The 12620-nt window shown below is 40.8% G+C and overlaps 1 protein-coding gene across 1 annotated transcript; it reads right to left on the reverse strand.

Annotated features, from left to right (window-relative positions):
- Positions 1 to 6082: 6082 nt before the first annotated feature.
- Positions 6083 to 12160, reverse strand: stx19 (syntaxin 19). The gene is made up of 5 exons (XM_041951089.1): positions 11967 to 12160; positions 8882 to 9188; positions 8306 to 8542; positions 7645 to 7857; positions 6083 to 6715 (listed from the first exon to the last, which is right to left on the reverse strand). The coding sequence occupies exons 2-5, from the start codon at positions 9101 to 9103 to the stop codon at positions 6479 to 6481; spliced, it is 909 nt and encodes a 302-aa protein (XP_041807023.1). The 5' UTR covers positions 9104 to 9188; positions 11967 to 12160; the 3' UTR covers positions 6083 to 6478.
- Between the last annotated feature and the right edge of the window lie 460 nt (positions 12161 to 12620).

Raw genomic sequence — 12620 nt, forward strand, 5'->3', positions numbered from 1 at the left:
AAACTAGTGCAAAGCCTGGGGAGAACTGTTTTATTACTTTGTAGAAGAGCAATGTGCTGGAAAGTCCACCAGTAGGGGCTGAATTTGATGTATTCTTGGATATCAGCTCCCTCTGCTGGCCACTTTTCACATCTCTGAAAGTAACAGGAAGATGATTAATTGTGTAGTCATTAAAATTGCACTCTCATTCAGAGCAATTGCATGAAACATAAGAATGGAAGATTTAATCCACAATTATCAAGAAGTTATAAGCAATGAAATAAGTTAGAAATTACAGTATTCATTGGAAAGATTGACGGTTTTGAGGGATTTGATTCTTCAAATATTAAATTCTAAGGCTAACTTGGGGAATTAGCTACATTCAAATAAATTGCATGCTGTTGTAGTTACAGCGATGGAAAGATGTGACAGCAGTTTTCCTCCATTTACACTTTTCAGAATCTCACAGGATCATCTGAAAAACCTCACTTCTTATGTTTCATTTTGAGAAAAAAGGCCCAGTACAATGCAGGCTGACTTTTCCCTCCATTCATTGGATCTGATTGACAGGATGATTGCAGGCTCTAGTCACAGCTGCAGCTGTGGCAGCATGCATCATCCCCGCTGAAAGTGTTCGCACATCTTCTCATGTCGCGTTTTACATCTGTCAGTATCACAACATCGTTTGGTAGAGAAATGAGCAAATTCTGAAGGAAACAGCTTGTTTCAACATGAGCCAAGGGGAGAGTCTAAGTGTGTTGACTGTCTGTAATGTAGGTGAAAATAAATAAGACCAACCTGAATATGAAATAAATCCTGATAAATTATCCAAATAAAAAACCTAATGTTATTATGGTCTTAGTGACCTGATACAGGGCCAGTGTCACAGTGTAGATGCACTGTACAATAATAGCATTCAATTTTCTTGTCCTTACATCATAAACAGCGATAATGTGTAACAGCGATCCGAGCTCAGATCTCATCGTACACACACAAACCTTGAAATGATCCCCTTTGTTTTACACCAGTTTCACATGTGCTGAGCATTAAAGCCTGTGTTCATCCATCCACCCACCTGTCAAAAAAAAGATGGAAATATCTTTTAAGTCAGGGTAGCAGCTACACACATATGCGTCTATTACCATTCGCTCTTTCTGCATGGGATCTACACAGATGGCTTACACACTGATATCATGCTCCAGTCTTCCCAGAGCTCTTATTACTGAAGCTAATATATCACTGTGACAGAATATTTAAGTTTGAACATTCATCCTTCGATAGGTAATAAATAACAGTCAACTTTTGTCATTAGCTGGTTTACAAAACTGGGGCTACTATAGTTTACATCTCAAGCGGGGTGTTATTGAGAGCTTCTGAAATGAATAACAAAGTCAGAGTTGCAAGAAGCGTAAAAGTTATGAGGGGTCACAAGGAGCATAAAAGGTCAAGACCGTACTAGGCTTAACATACCCGTGGCCCTAAACTTTTTTGCATCTTTTACTTAAATATCCTAATAATATTCCTTTTTAAAAAGTCTGCATAATGTAAAAGCCGGAGAAAAGTCTGGAGGATTCCAGTCTTCAATGAAAAGTATTAATATATTAAATCCATTACACTAAAACATTCACTGTACCGACATATATATAAATGACAGTTTAATATACAGATCGTGCACCAACATGTACATCCAGTCAGATGTGTAATTCTTTACCATCTTGTATGTTCAGGTACATGATACTTAAATGTGTAATTTCCTAATTTTTGTTCATCTTTACTGTCCTAGTTTAGCTGAACTAACTGTTCTTGGAAGTGTGTGTAAAAGAGACAGAAACCAGAATCAAATTTCTTGTATATGCAAATATACTTGGCCTATAAAGTTGATTCTGATTCTGATAAAATCACTATTGTCGCAGCTGACATAGTTGTTTATTTATGTTTTTCCATATCAGTGTAGATTAAACCAATACTTGATCATTGCTTACCATCATAACTGAAAACATGTAAGAAAAAACATTCCCTTGAATAGTCATTTTGAAGCATTTTTGTGTCATTGACAGTTTGACAGTGTCAATATAGACTGGAAAGACGGGAGAGAAAATCGGCCTATGGCGTGCCACCACAGTCACCAACTGCAACCAAAGCAGGGATATTGCAGTTACATCATCTCATCTCAACAACAAGGCCACCAGGGTGCCCCATATGTCCAGTTTCTTTATTGATTTTCACAACTTGATCCGACTTACTTTAGTACTATCGCAAAAGCTTTTTTCCGCCCCACTAGCCCCACTGTGGCAGTGCTAGTCTTAGAGGTCATTTGCTCAGAATCACCTGGTCAGGTGTCGGGAGGTGATTACTCTCAGACCCTAAAGTCTGGGAACCAGAATCATCAATAAGAAATGAATAAATAGAGATAAACTCCAGTTCCATTAAATATACTGGTTGGTTATTGATTCAATGGACCATTTCTAACAAGAAAACAGTCAATAACAGGAAAACACACATTTCAACTTTTCAAAAACTTTCGTTCAACTTTGGAATAATATTTCCATTCTGCAGATTCAAGACTCTAAATCAGTGTATCGCTGCTCGTACTTTAGCTGCTACTGCTGTTGCCAGACTCACTGTTCAGTTTCTTTGATTTATCACTTTCTGAGGGTCCTGATATCTCTCTGTTCAGATTTTGATGGGAGTGATAAAACCAGGCAGTAAAGTAATGTCAGCTCTCTATAACCACAGCTGGTGTTACTCACAGGAGGGCTGCTTTGATGTTGTTCACATATTTGCAGAGAGAGAGACAGATCCACGTTGTGACTGACGGCGCAGATAGAAGAAATACCCACCGTACGTAGTCCCATACAGACGTCAGTGTGTCTCTGTCAGCCATGATCAGCGTCGTAAAGTCTCGTGTGTCTCAGATGTTCACATTATCGTTGAATCAGAGGTGATTGATGGGCTTCGTCTGGAACGTGGGCAGAGGCACTCACAATGAACATGTGGTTGCTGTGTTGAATGTGGAGCAAGTGCATGTGCAAAAAGAAAAACTGCATGAGTTACTTATCAAATAAAAAAGCCATAATTCAGCACTGCAGGACAGCATCCTCATTGCCTTATCTGCATGAGCACGATTCTGCTGTTGTGAACAGCTTTTTTTATGTTTAGATGTTTGATATATAAATAAAGGTAGCATAGTCTATTATGCCACATCATATCCATTCAACATTCACAAATTCATTGCATAGCCACACACTAAAAGGAGATGAATGGTACACATTTAAGAAATTCTGAACTACGTGAAATATAATTTTAGGATAACTAGTCAAGTAAGAAGATATGAACTTCCTTGGAAATACAGCACTGTGGTGCAGCTTTGGGTGCAGAGTACAGGTGCTCTGTATGTGCATCTGTGCAGCTAGTCAAAACTCAGTGATGGTCTGAGAGGAAGAGGAACAAAGTCCTGACTGCTCCAGGCGAGGTGGTTTCAGATGAAATGTTGGATAACCGCTTCAGAGCTGGGGGTAAACAAGATGAATCCGCAGTGGAACATAGAGACATTAGAAAACTGTTGTTGTACAGGGCAGCTCCCAGAGTGTGTAACTGTTTGAATGTGAGGCAGGGTGTTGCTGGGAAAAGAGCAGTCCACTCACCCTACCTTACAGGAAGAGAGAGAGAGAGAGAGTTCTGGGAAAAATGCTGGTGACTCTGGCTGACCTGCCTGGGAGTCAGATGTCCAGAGGTTTCTGAACTGACTACTGTGCAATTTCAGTCTCCCATGGCCTTGTGTTCTCAAGGACGGCTGCGATAAACCCCAGAAGCTTTCTCTCAGGTCTGCAGACACTCCTGGGTCCCTGCTGCTCCGCTGTTAGAGTATTTGGAGAAATTCCACTTAATTTCATCCCACAGACTTTCAATCGTTCACACTTTTCTTTGTGTTGGTGGCTGTGGATATGCTGCATGTTTCTGTTATGTGACAGCTCAGCCTGTGATATATTTGCTTCTGACCAAGAGAAAAGAGTTTGACCCGTCCCACATTTTTCTTCATAAAAATACATGTTGAAAATGGAAAAGCAGCGGCATGCTGTGAGATAATTCAGAGATTCATTTTGTTGTCTGATAGTGTTTTTCTTCTTATTTTTCGACCAGAAGTGACAGAAAAATATTTCACTGCCAATGGAGCAGGCAGCACCAGTATGTACTGTGCAATAGATCAAAGTAAAAATTAATTCTTCTCTTCTTTTTTTATTTTTTGCTGAGGACTGTCTAAGTTCCCAAGTACTAGAGGCTGAATTCTTAAATTGCCAAGTACTCTTGTCTTGTTTAAGCTGTTCATAATGATTCAACAACACCACAACTGTATCTATATTTTCATTCTAAGCACTCTTTTGGAAGTGAAAATCATGCTGTGTTGTTTTCCAAGTATGACACTTGCATAATTGCATATTTACGTGGTAATAAGCCCTTAAACAGTTTAAACATTACTGATAACCAGTTTTAACTGGCAATTATCTCTTTGGACACTGGATGGCATTGTTGCTGTTCAAGAACCCAGCAATTTGCAGCAGCACTTCATTTTTCTTCACTACGTCTGGGAGGAGGCACGAACAATGCCGGGAATTTCAATGTATTGTTATTTGATTTACCTGTATTTAAATTTACATATTTGATGTATTTATGTCTTTGTTTCAAAATCTGACTGTAATCAGAGTGAGACTGATATACAACACAGAAGATCAGAGTCAAGGAAAGACTTTACAGTCAGATAGCAGAACTCATCAAACGGCTCCATGAACGCGTCACACCTGGTTCCTCTACTAGACCTGAGGGAGCACTGTGGCAATAGTTAAACTAAACAAAGCGCCACATTGACGGGTGTGTTTCTCGAGGTGTCACATGATTTGTCGTTTCCTGAAGATTTGACTAAATTGAGTTACAAAAACACGTTTTTTAGGCACTTTTATGGTTGTCAGCCATTTTACTGTTTATGTCAAGCTAAAATTAAAATGCTCATATGCTTTTTTTTAAACCTAGGAGACCATTTATTGAAAACAACTATTGTTTACATATACACATACTGTGTAACCGAGGCAGGTCTTCTTGCCATTCGCTAGAAGTTAACGGTTCTGTTGACACACGGTTCCCTACAGGAACATACAGTAGCTTTCTGGAAGCCTGGAACAGCGGACAAACCAGATTTTCCAGTCTGGCTCTGGCGCACCCAGTTCACCTGTATTTTGTCCCCGACACCAGACACCATGGGTCAGAGAGTCACGAAAGAACATCACTGTCACAGCTGATGAGAGGCTAGTCTAGAGCCAAGCCAGTAAGTGAGATCAAGTATGAAGTGACTCTATCTCCTGAAATGAATTACTGATTAATAGTCCCAGCAGGGAAAATTAGTTGGTATTTAAGTAAAAGGTGAAACGGTAGACGATTACCTGTCAACAGGTGTGGGTCTGATGATCGGTTATGCAGCATGTTGCCGGTGTTTTAGTTCATAGCTGCTGGCGCTCCCTCAGGCGACCCGTTTTAGAGCCACTGCTCCCTTTTTAATGTGACATTATTTTAATAACCATGATATATATGGATGCCAGAGGTTTTCATGTGAACAAAGTAACACTTTCCACACAATCATTCATTGAAGTTCCACTCCAAAATACAAAACATCTAGAGAAATTAAAATCTTCCATCTTATTTTTGAAACAGATGACTTCAGTGGTTTTCGGCAGTTTTGTCACCCTGACAGCAATATTTTGATCAAGGCTCGTTATTCAAAGTTGGACTTGGATCCCTTCCTCTGTGCAACCAAATAAAGGATTAATACTTTTTTTCACTTAAAATGATTCTACTTTGAAATGCAAATGAGACAAAAGACTAATTGTGAAATAATCTTTTTTTTATCAGCATGTGGACCAAAATTGAAATGAATACATAATGGCTCAAAATATCTCAGAAATAGAATCTTTCTCTGCTATGGTCGATTCTCGTTTCTGCTGTAAAGAAAAGAGAAAGACTTAAAGTGCACATAGTGGGATAAAAAAAAAAAAACAACAGTCATTAACTAGCGCTCCTGAGGCAGAAAAAAGATGAGAGGCTGTTCTGAAAAAAAAAAAAAAAAAAGGTGAAATATCGGTCTTGCTGATCTTGCAGAGGCTGCGGTCTCCTCTTGTTTGTGACCTCTGTCAGATGACAGTGAAGGTCTCCAATAAGCAGCAGTGTTGGTGAGTAGCACTCACTGAACTGTCTCTTCCAATAGTAGTCGTCTCACATCCTCTTGAAAGAAACAAGTGCTTCAAATACCAATTCTGGCCTTTTCCCCCTAATTGTTTTCTATGCTCTGCTGAATCTGTCTTCGCCGTTGCTCTGTTCAACAGCAAAAACTGCAGTACCATAACCTTCACTTTAATGGTGCTTGACTCAAACGTTGCTTACTCCCAACAGGTAAGTGAGACTTTTGAAATAAAACTTTATTGGGAATGACCATCGCGGTAAAAATGCATGTGTTTTATAGGCAGCATCTCCACGGAGGGCAGCAGCAGCAGCACAGCTGGCGAAGTGGGTTCTTCTTCTTGTACCTGGCCGCCAACTTGAACTTCTCATTAGTTGCAGCCACGTAATCCTGTGTCCTCTCCACATTGGTCTGGATGTGTTCAATGTAGGTCCCTTGCTCCTCCACCAGCATGAAAATGTCCATGAACAAGTCCCTCAGCTCCTTCATATTGTTTTCCAGGCTCAACAATTCCTGTTGGTGGAGAAGGATAATGGGATTAATACTGCATATATGAGAAACATTAGTCAGAGGCTGGAGGTGGGCTTAAGATGCAATGAGGGAACAAATCCAGCTCTTTATACAGCATGACCTGAAGTACAGAAAATACACAAACATCGTCGTCTTATACTTTGATGTGGTTTACTTGGATGTCTTGTATTTAAGAGTTGTCGCCAAGTCGTTCCTCCAGAACCAGAGTATCTTTCCTCCCAAGGAGTTCATTTTAGTCAGTGTTTTTTGAGCCAAAACAAAAGCGCCAATATTTGGTCTTCTTCAGTTAAACCCTTTAAGAGATCCATATCCAATTTCCCCTTGCATTCATTTCCTTTCCTTCACTCATTTTTTGTCTGATACAGTAATGTGTGAGACTCGCAATCTTCACACGTTTCTGCCATGTGCGACAGATGGTCGTGATGGGCAGGCTTCTCATGCTTATGACTTGAAGGCATTCATGCTATCAGACAACTGAAGACGATGACTGCAAGTGTAATGAGTGCTATTCGCAAACAGAATGAATGGTTGTTAGCAATGAGCTGCAGTGCAAATGTGTGCATTTACCAAATAAGCATCAATTGGGGTTATTTAGGTTATTTAGACATTTTAGCTGACTTTTGGCACTCAAGGTTGCTTGATTTATGAATCTGTGTTTGGTTTTCAGTATTATTTAGTGCCTAGCTGAACATATTGGAGCAGTCAGACATGAGACTCACTCAAAGGCACAGACCTTCATATTTGTTTTCAGTTATAATGCAAAGCTCAAGGCACAATCCCCCAATATGTTGTTTGGAAGCCAAACACGCACAAAAAACACATTTTTTCTTATAAGATAATAGCTGGGTGAAGTACACATATCTACCAAATGTAACAAAACATGTCATGCAGTAACTTTGTCATAGCGTCACCTTGTGTCGCTGTTCAATCTCAGATAGTTGTGATCGTGTGATTCTAGCATCATTTAGCAGGTTCTCATTGAAGACCTCCCATTTTCCCGTGGCCACCATCTCATTCACTTCCTCCTCCGTCACATCCCTTCCCGATACCTCCAGCTGCCGGATTATGAAGTGCTTACAGCGCTCCTGCTTGGTCAGCAGACCTTCATTGTACTGCAGCATAACCTGCACGTAATTATAGCAAAGAGAGAGAACAAAGAAAAAAAAGGAGAAAGGGGAAAAGAAAATGAGAATATATTTGAGTCCCACCTTTTTTTTTTTGGCTTGAGGATAATTTATGATTGGTTCCTCGACACTCTTACCAGTACTGGCAATATAACAAAACTTATATCTTGCACAATGCATTTACTGTTAAGTTAGAATGAATTGAGCAAACAATTAAGTGCACTGCTATAATTTCATAACATCCAATTTTAATGTATTTTAATCCACTGTTTTCAGTTGAAAATGTAAAATTTCAGCTGTCTCTCAAGCTAAAGGTAGCTAGGTAGCTTCATAATGTTCCAAACCATGTATAAATGTATGGTGCGCCACTTCCCAAGCACTAAAGGATCTTTCCCAATAAGACGAGATAAAAGTTTCCATAGTAGACTGCTATGAACATCCTGCCAACCTGCTGGAATTTGCGGTGCAATGCTGCATGCTGGGAGCGTTGTATTCTCGTGGTAACAGCATTAGGTCCCTGCTGGTCCTCAGTCCTTTGGACCTGCTTTGAAAGGGCATCTAAGCGTCGGTGGAGGCTTTCAGCCTGGAGCTTGATGTCCCGGGTTATGCTGCTCTCTTTCTTCATCACACTGAAACGACGCATTGTTGCCACCAGGGTTTTTTGCTGCTGGCTGAATTTAAGAACCTGTTTGTAGTTCAGATTAGGAAAAATTTGTGTTCAGTATCACGTCTGACAATAAATGGAAAAATGTAAGTTGAAATTGCAGCATAGTACAGTGTCAAAATATTTTTTCAGTCAAGTGTGGAGTTTTATAAAAAAGAAAATGATGAACAAGAAAAAAATAATTAAAGACAAAGAAAAGCAACTGAATGTCCGGCATAGCACTTCAAAGGTGCTTCCAAACAAAATGAAGAAGAAAATCATAAAGATCAACAGCAAAAGTAATGCAACCAAGGTTAAAAGATACAATGCATACTCATTTCTACAACAAAAAACAAACAACAACAAAAAAAAAACAATTACCTCAGTCTCCAGCACTGTGATATCATCTCGGATTTGTTGAGCCTCAGACAGGAAATTCTCTATGATTGGCTCCTCCTCGAACACCACAGCCTGTGGCGTTATGACCCCGACCACCACAGAGTCGTCATCGTTGCCCTCCGCTGAGAAAGGGTTGGCATCCTCACTGGCTGCCTCAGAAAAGTCTTGAGCCCTCTGCTGCAGCTCCTCCAAGCGGTCTCTCATCGTGGAAGAGCCCTCACCAAAGCTGGCTCCTCAGGACACAGAGTTATTATTGTGCGTGAAGTTCTTGTCTGCTGACGAGAGGACGCTGAAAAACACATAACATGAAACTTTAATGATTCCTGTCGGCGAAGTGGATTGATGTAGACGCAATAAGAGTTGGGGATAAAAAGGAATATATCAGCGTATGCCTAAACTGAATGGAATACGGTGTTATTAGCTTGTAAACAAAGGCAACATAGTTTGAGACAAACCCATGGATGTCTCTGCTTCTGTTTGCATGAAGTTTGAGGTGATGTAAACGGTGAGATTGACTTAGTTGAAGTCGTGATTTTATTTTCAGCAGCAAGTAGTTCAGAGATGAGAGGTGAGGGTAGGCCCTCATCTTAAACCTTAATAGCAGAATTATGTCTTATTTGGCTACATGTTGTGTCTTTGTGGCTGGCTATCGAACCACCAGTAAACCTACATTGAAGAATCGCTGTTAGGTAAGCTTTTTATTTTAAAACGTGAAGAATTTGTCACCTGTCAAGGTCACTCCAAACAAATTTGAAGGCAGCATATCACCAAAGTAACGGCTAACTGCTGCTCACTATACTCTTTCTGTAGCTATCTATGGTTGTAGCTGCTAGCTACCATTAGCTACCTAGTTAGCTCAGTTAGCCATGCAGCCAGCGGGCCGATCAGCTGACTCAAGTCTGCCCGGTCCTGCTTGGAGCACTGGGGGAGTGTTGGTGTTTACTCAGTGGGCAGCAGAACTGGGCTCAGCAGCCTCCTAGTGAACACGGCCAGGCCGGGACCGAATATAGCCTCCAAGACCAATGGAGGCCAGTTTGATGACAGGGAATACACTGCCGTGGTCATCAGCAGCTCGGACCAGGACTATTGGAACGAAGACACGGCAGGTGGTGACAGGGGGGTGTGATGCGGGAGGATGAGCATCTGCAGTGAGGGTATTCACATTTTCACATCTAAATCTGTGAATTCAAGGTTAATTTCGACCAAACCAGAGGTACTGATTGTTAGAACAGTGGAAAGACAAAGGAAGATGTTGTATTTTGTGTCTGTTGTGTCTAGAATGTGTAATTGCTGCCGGGATTATATTGGATGGTTATATTTTTCCAGTGATCAAAGTGGATGATCTTTCCCAATCCTTTACCGAGTGCTGTGAGAGCTGAAACAAGCATAACAACATTTGACTGATTTGTTAACCTGTCAACATTTTGCGACTTGTTGGAATGTTAACTCAGTAACAGTTCGTGCAACTCTGGGAGACGGATGCATGGTGTACCTCACTCTTCAGGACAGGGACTGTCACTAAACTCCCTGAGGACACAATTCCTTTGCAAAATACAGCTCCTGTAGTTCCAGCTAATGCCCTGTGTACTCTGGCGTGTCCAGTGTGAATCAAAGCCTGATCAGTGTTTGTTTACATCATTATAAGTTAATTCGTCCTGATATGAGCAAAATCTGCAGTCTACTGAACACTGAAATATATATTTTTAACTGGAAGAGAAAGGAGCAGAAAGTTTATCCGCGACATCAGTCAAATTGACTCGAACTGCTTTTCCCACGGGAACTGGGTGGGTTGTTTGTGTTCAACAACACACTCAGCAAAAAAAAAAAAAAAAAAGGAGAGAAGAAAACATGCCAGGTTGTCTCACATTTTAAACACAAGTCTAGGAAAGGTGACCTTGATAAACACATTAACTAAAACTACATAAAACAAGCACATCCACAACGTGTCAGATCTGACTGTTGGTAACTCTGTTGTTTTGGAGTTAAAAAAGATATCCTCACAACAGCTGCTGAATATCAAACACATTTCCCGTTCCAGTCCATAACTCTGCAGTCTGTAAAATCTGCCAGAGCTAAAGTAAACAAGTGAGGTGCTCGTGATTAAAATCTGCTTTCCTCAATGCCATTGAAAAGTAAGGTGCATTCAACCACAAATTCCAATACATTCAAATGGCCATACCAAAATATTGAAACTGCCTTGGCAACATAAGGATTTGGGTTTTAGAGGCCCTAAACATAATCTTTTGGAAGCACATGATTGTGTTGGGGGCGGGGGGGGGGCAGAGTGTTTGGCTGCTGAGAAGTGGAGCATTTCAAATCACAGACTATCCCATTTCTGGATAGATTTCAAACAGGAAAGACCCTATTTTGTCTGTGTGTGTGTGTGTGTGTGTGTGAGAGAGAGAGAGAGAGAGAGAAAGGGTGTTGTAACTGTTACAAACTTCTCAGAGCTCAAAGAATGTAAAAGTATCCTTTGTTTTCTTGGCTGAACTCTTTTCTTTTCCTCTCCGTCTCCCTACCTGCCCGACCCAGAAGAGCCGATTAAAAAAATTGCTGGAAGGATTTGGGAGCACATTCTCCTGCGTTTAGCCTGAAAACCTGAAAGAAGTGGAGCAGAGTTCGCAAAGAAGTCTCGCCTCTCTCCCTGTGATTGAACGTTTTGTTCCCTAAAACAAGCCAATATTTTCTTCCTGCTACCATCTGCTCCTTTGTCTGTGTTTCTGAAGGAAATGTTCTGTTGACATTCTTTCATCTCCATGCAGGTGGAACAGTAGGAGTCCCCAGTGTTGTGTTTCATCACAGGACAAGCATTTGCACTCTGCATGCTGGTCCTTTAACTTCACCAAAAATTAATTCAGCTAAAGATATTTCAAAAGTTATGGATGGTTTAGCAAGTGGACCTACTTTTCTCATAGCTTTACGTTCAGGCTAGACTTTCTATTAATAAACAAATGGCATAAAACGCATAAAAAGGCTATATGAGTGTAGGATTTATTTCCACATACTTTCCCTATAGTCTCAAATATAGCATACTTTTACACACATTTACAGTATCAGAGGATTTTACCTGACTGTTATTAGTATTCCATCACGGCTGCTCAGTATTCCCATTCAGAGTTGATCAGGAATGTAATCCAAGACAAGCTCACATGTTCTTTAATATCATCACGTCATCTTCGGATTTCCTCACATTCACCATGTGTGTAATGTCATTGCAGATCTGATTACCCTCTAACAGCCTCCAACTCTTTATCAGGACAGTTACACTCGCAAGCAGGGAAAGTTTTGAAGAAGTCTGGTTGAGTCAATTTCAAGCACCTCCCCTCCCTAACACAGGCCTGGTGTTGGCCAATAGGAAAGGAGCAGACTGGAAGCCTATTTACTTATCTAAAGAAATGAAAGGTGACGTGATTAAGTAAATGAGGAGGGAGAGACAGCATGGAGAGCACAGGGAGCTGCCCTCAGGCTTATTCCTGAACCGGAACATAGAGTAGAGCAAATAGAAACGTATTGTGTGCATTGCAAAGGCCAAACAATGGGCACTGCGGTTAGGGTGTCAACCAGGGCGTTGGGTTTCTGATTCGCAAAGTTAATTTCTGTGTGAAGTGTCTGGGTTTGCAGGGTAAGCCCTCTTAGTCTCGGGGTATTGTACTCCTCAGGCCCCAGTAGCTCTGCTGAGTACTTTTGACAGATTTCTACTGACAAGCTCTCTAACACCCAG

The sequence above is a fragment of the Chelmon rostratus genome, chromosome 13 (genome assembly GCF_017976325.1).
Source record: "Chelmon rostratus isolate fCheRos1 chromosome 13, fCheRos1.pri, whole genome shotgun sequence".
NCBI classification, from domain to species: domain Eukaryota; kingdom Metazoa; phylum Chordata; class Actinopteri; order Chaetodontiformes; family Chaetodontidae; genus Chelmon; species Chelmon rostratus.

Bases quoted from the DNA above. Each gene is read 5' to 3' on its own strand.
- stx19 (XM_041951089.1), bottom strand. From the start codon at position 9,103: ATGAGAGACCGCTTGGAGGAGCTGCAGCAGAGGGCTCAAGACTTTTCT. The intron at 8,543-8,881 runs GTAATTGTTTTT...AACTACAAACAG, and splicing joins TCACAGTGCTGGAGACTGAG to GTTCTTAAATTCAGCCAGCA. The intron at 7,858-8,305 runs GTTGGCAGGATG...AATTACGTGCAG, and splicing joins TGCACCGCAAATTCCAGCAG to GTTATGCTGCAGTACAATGA.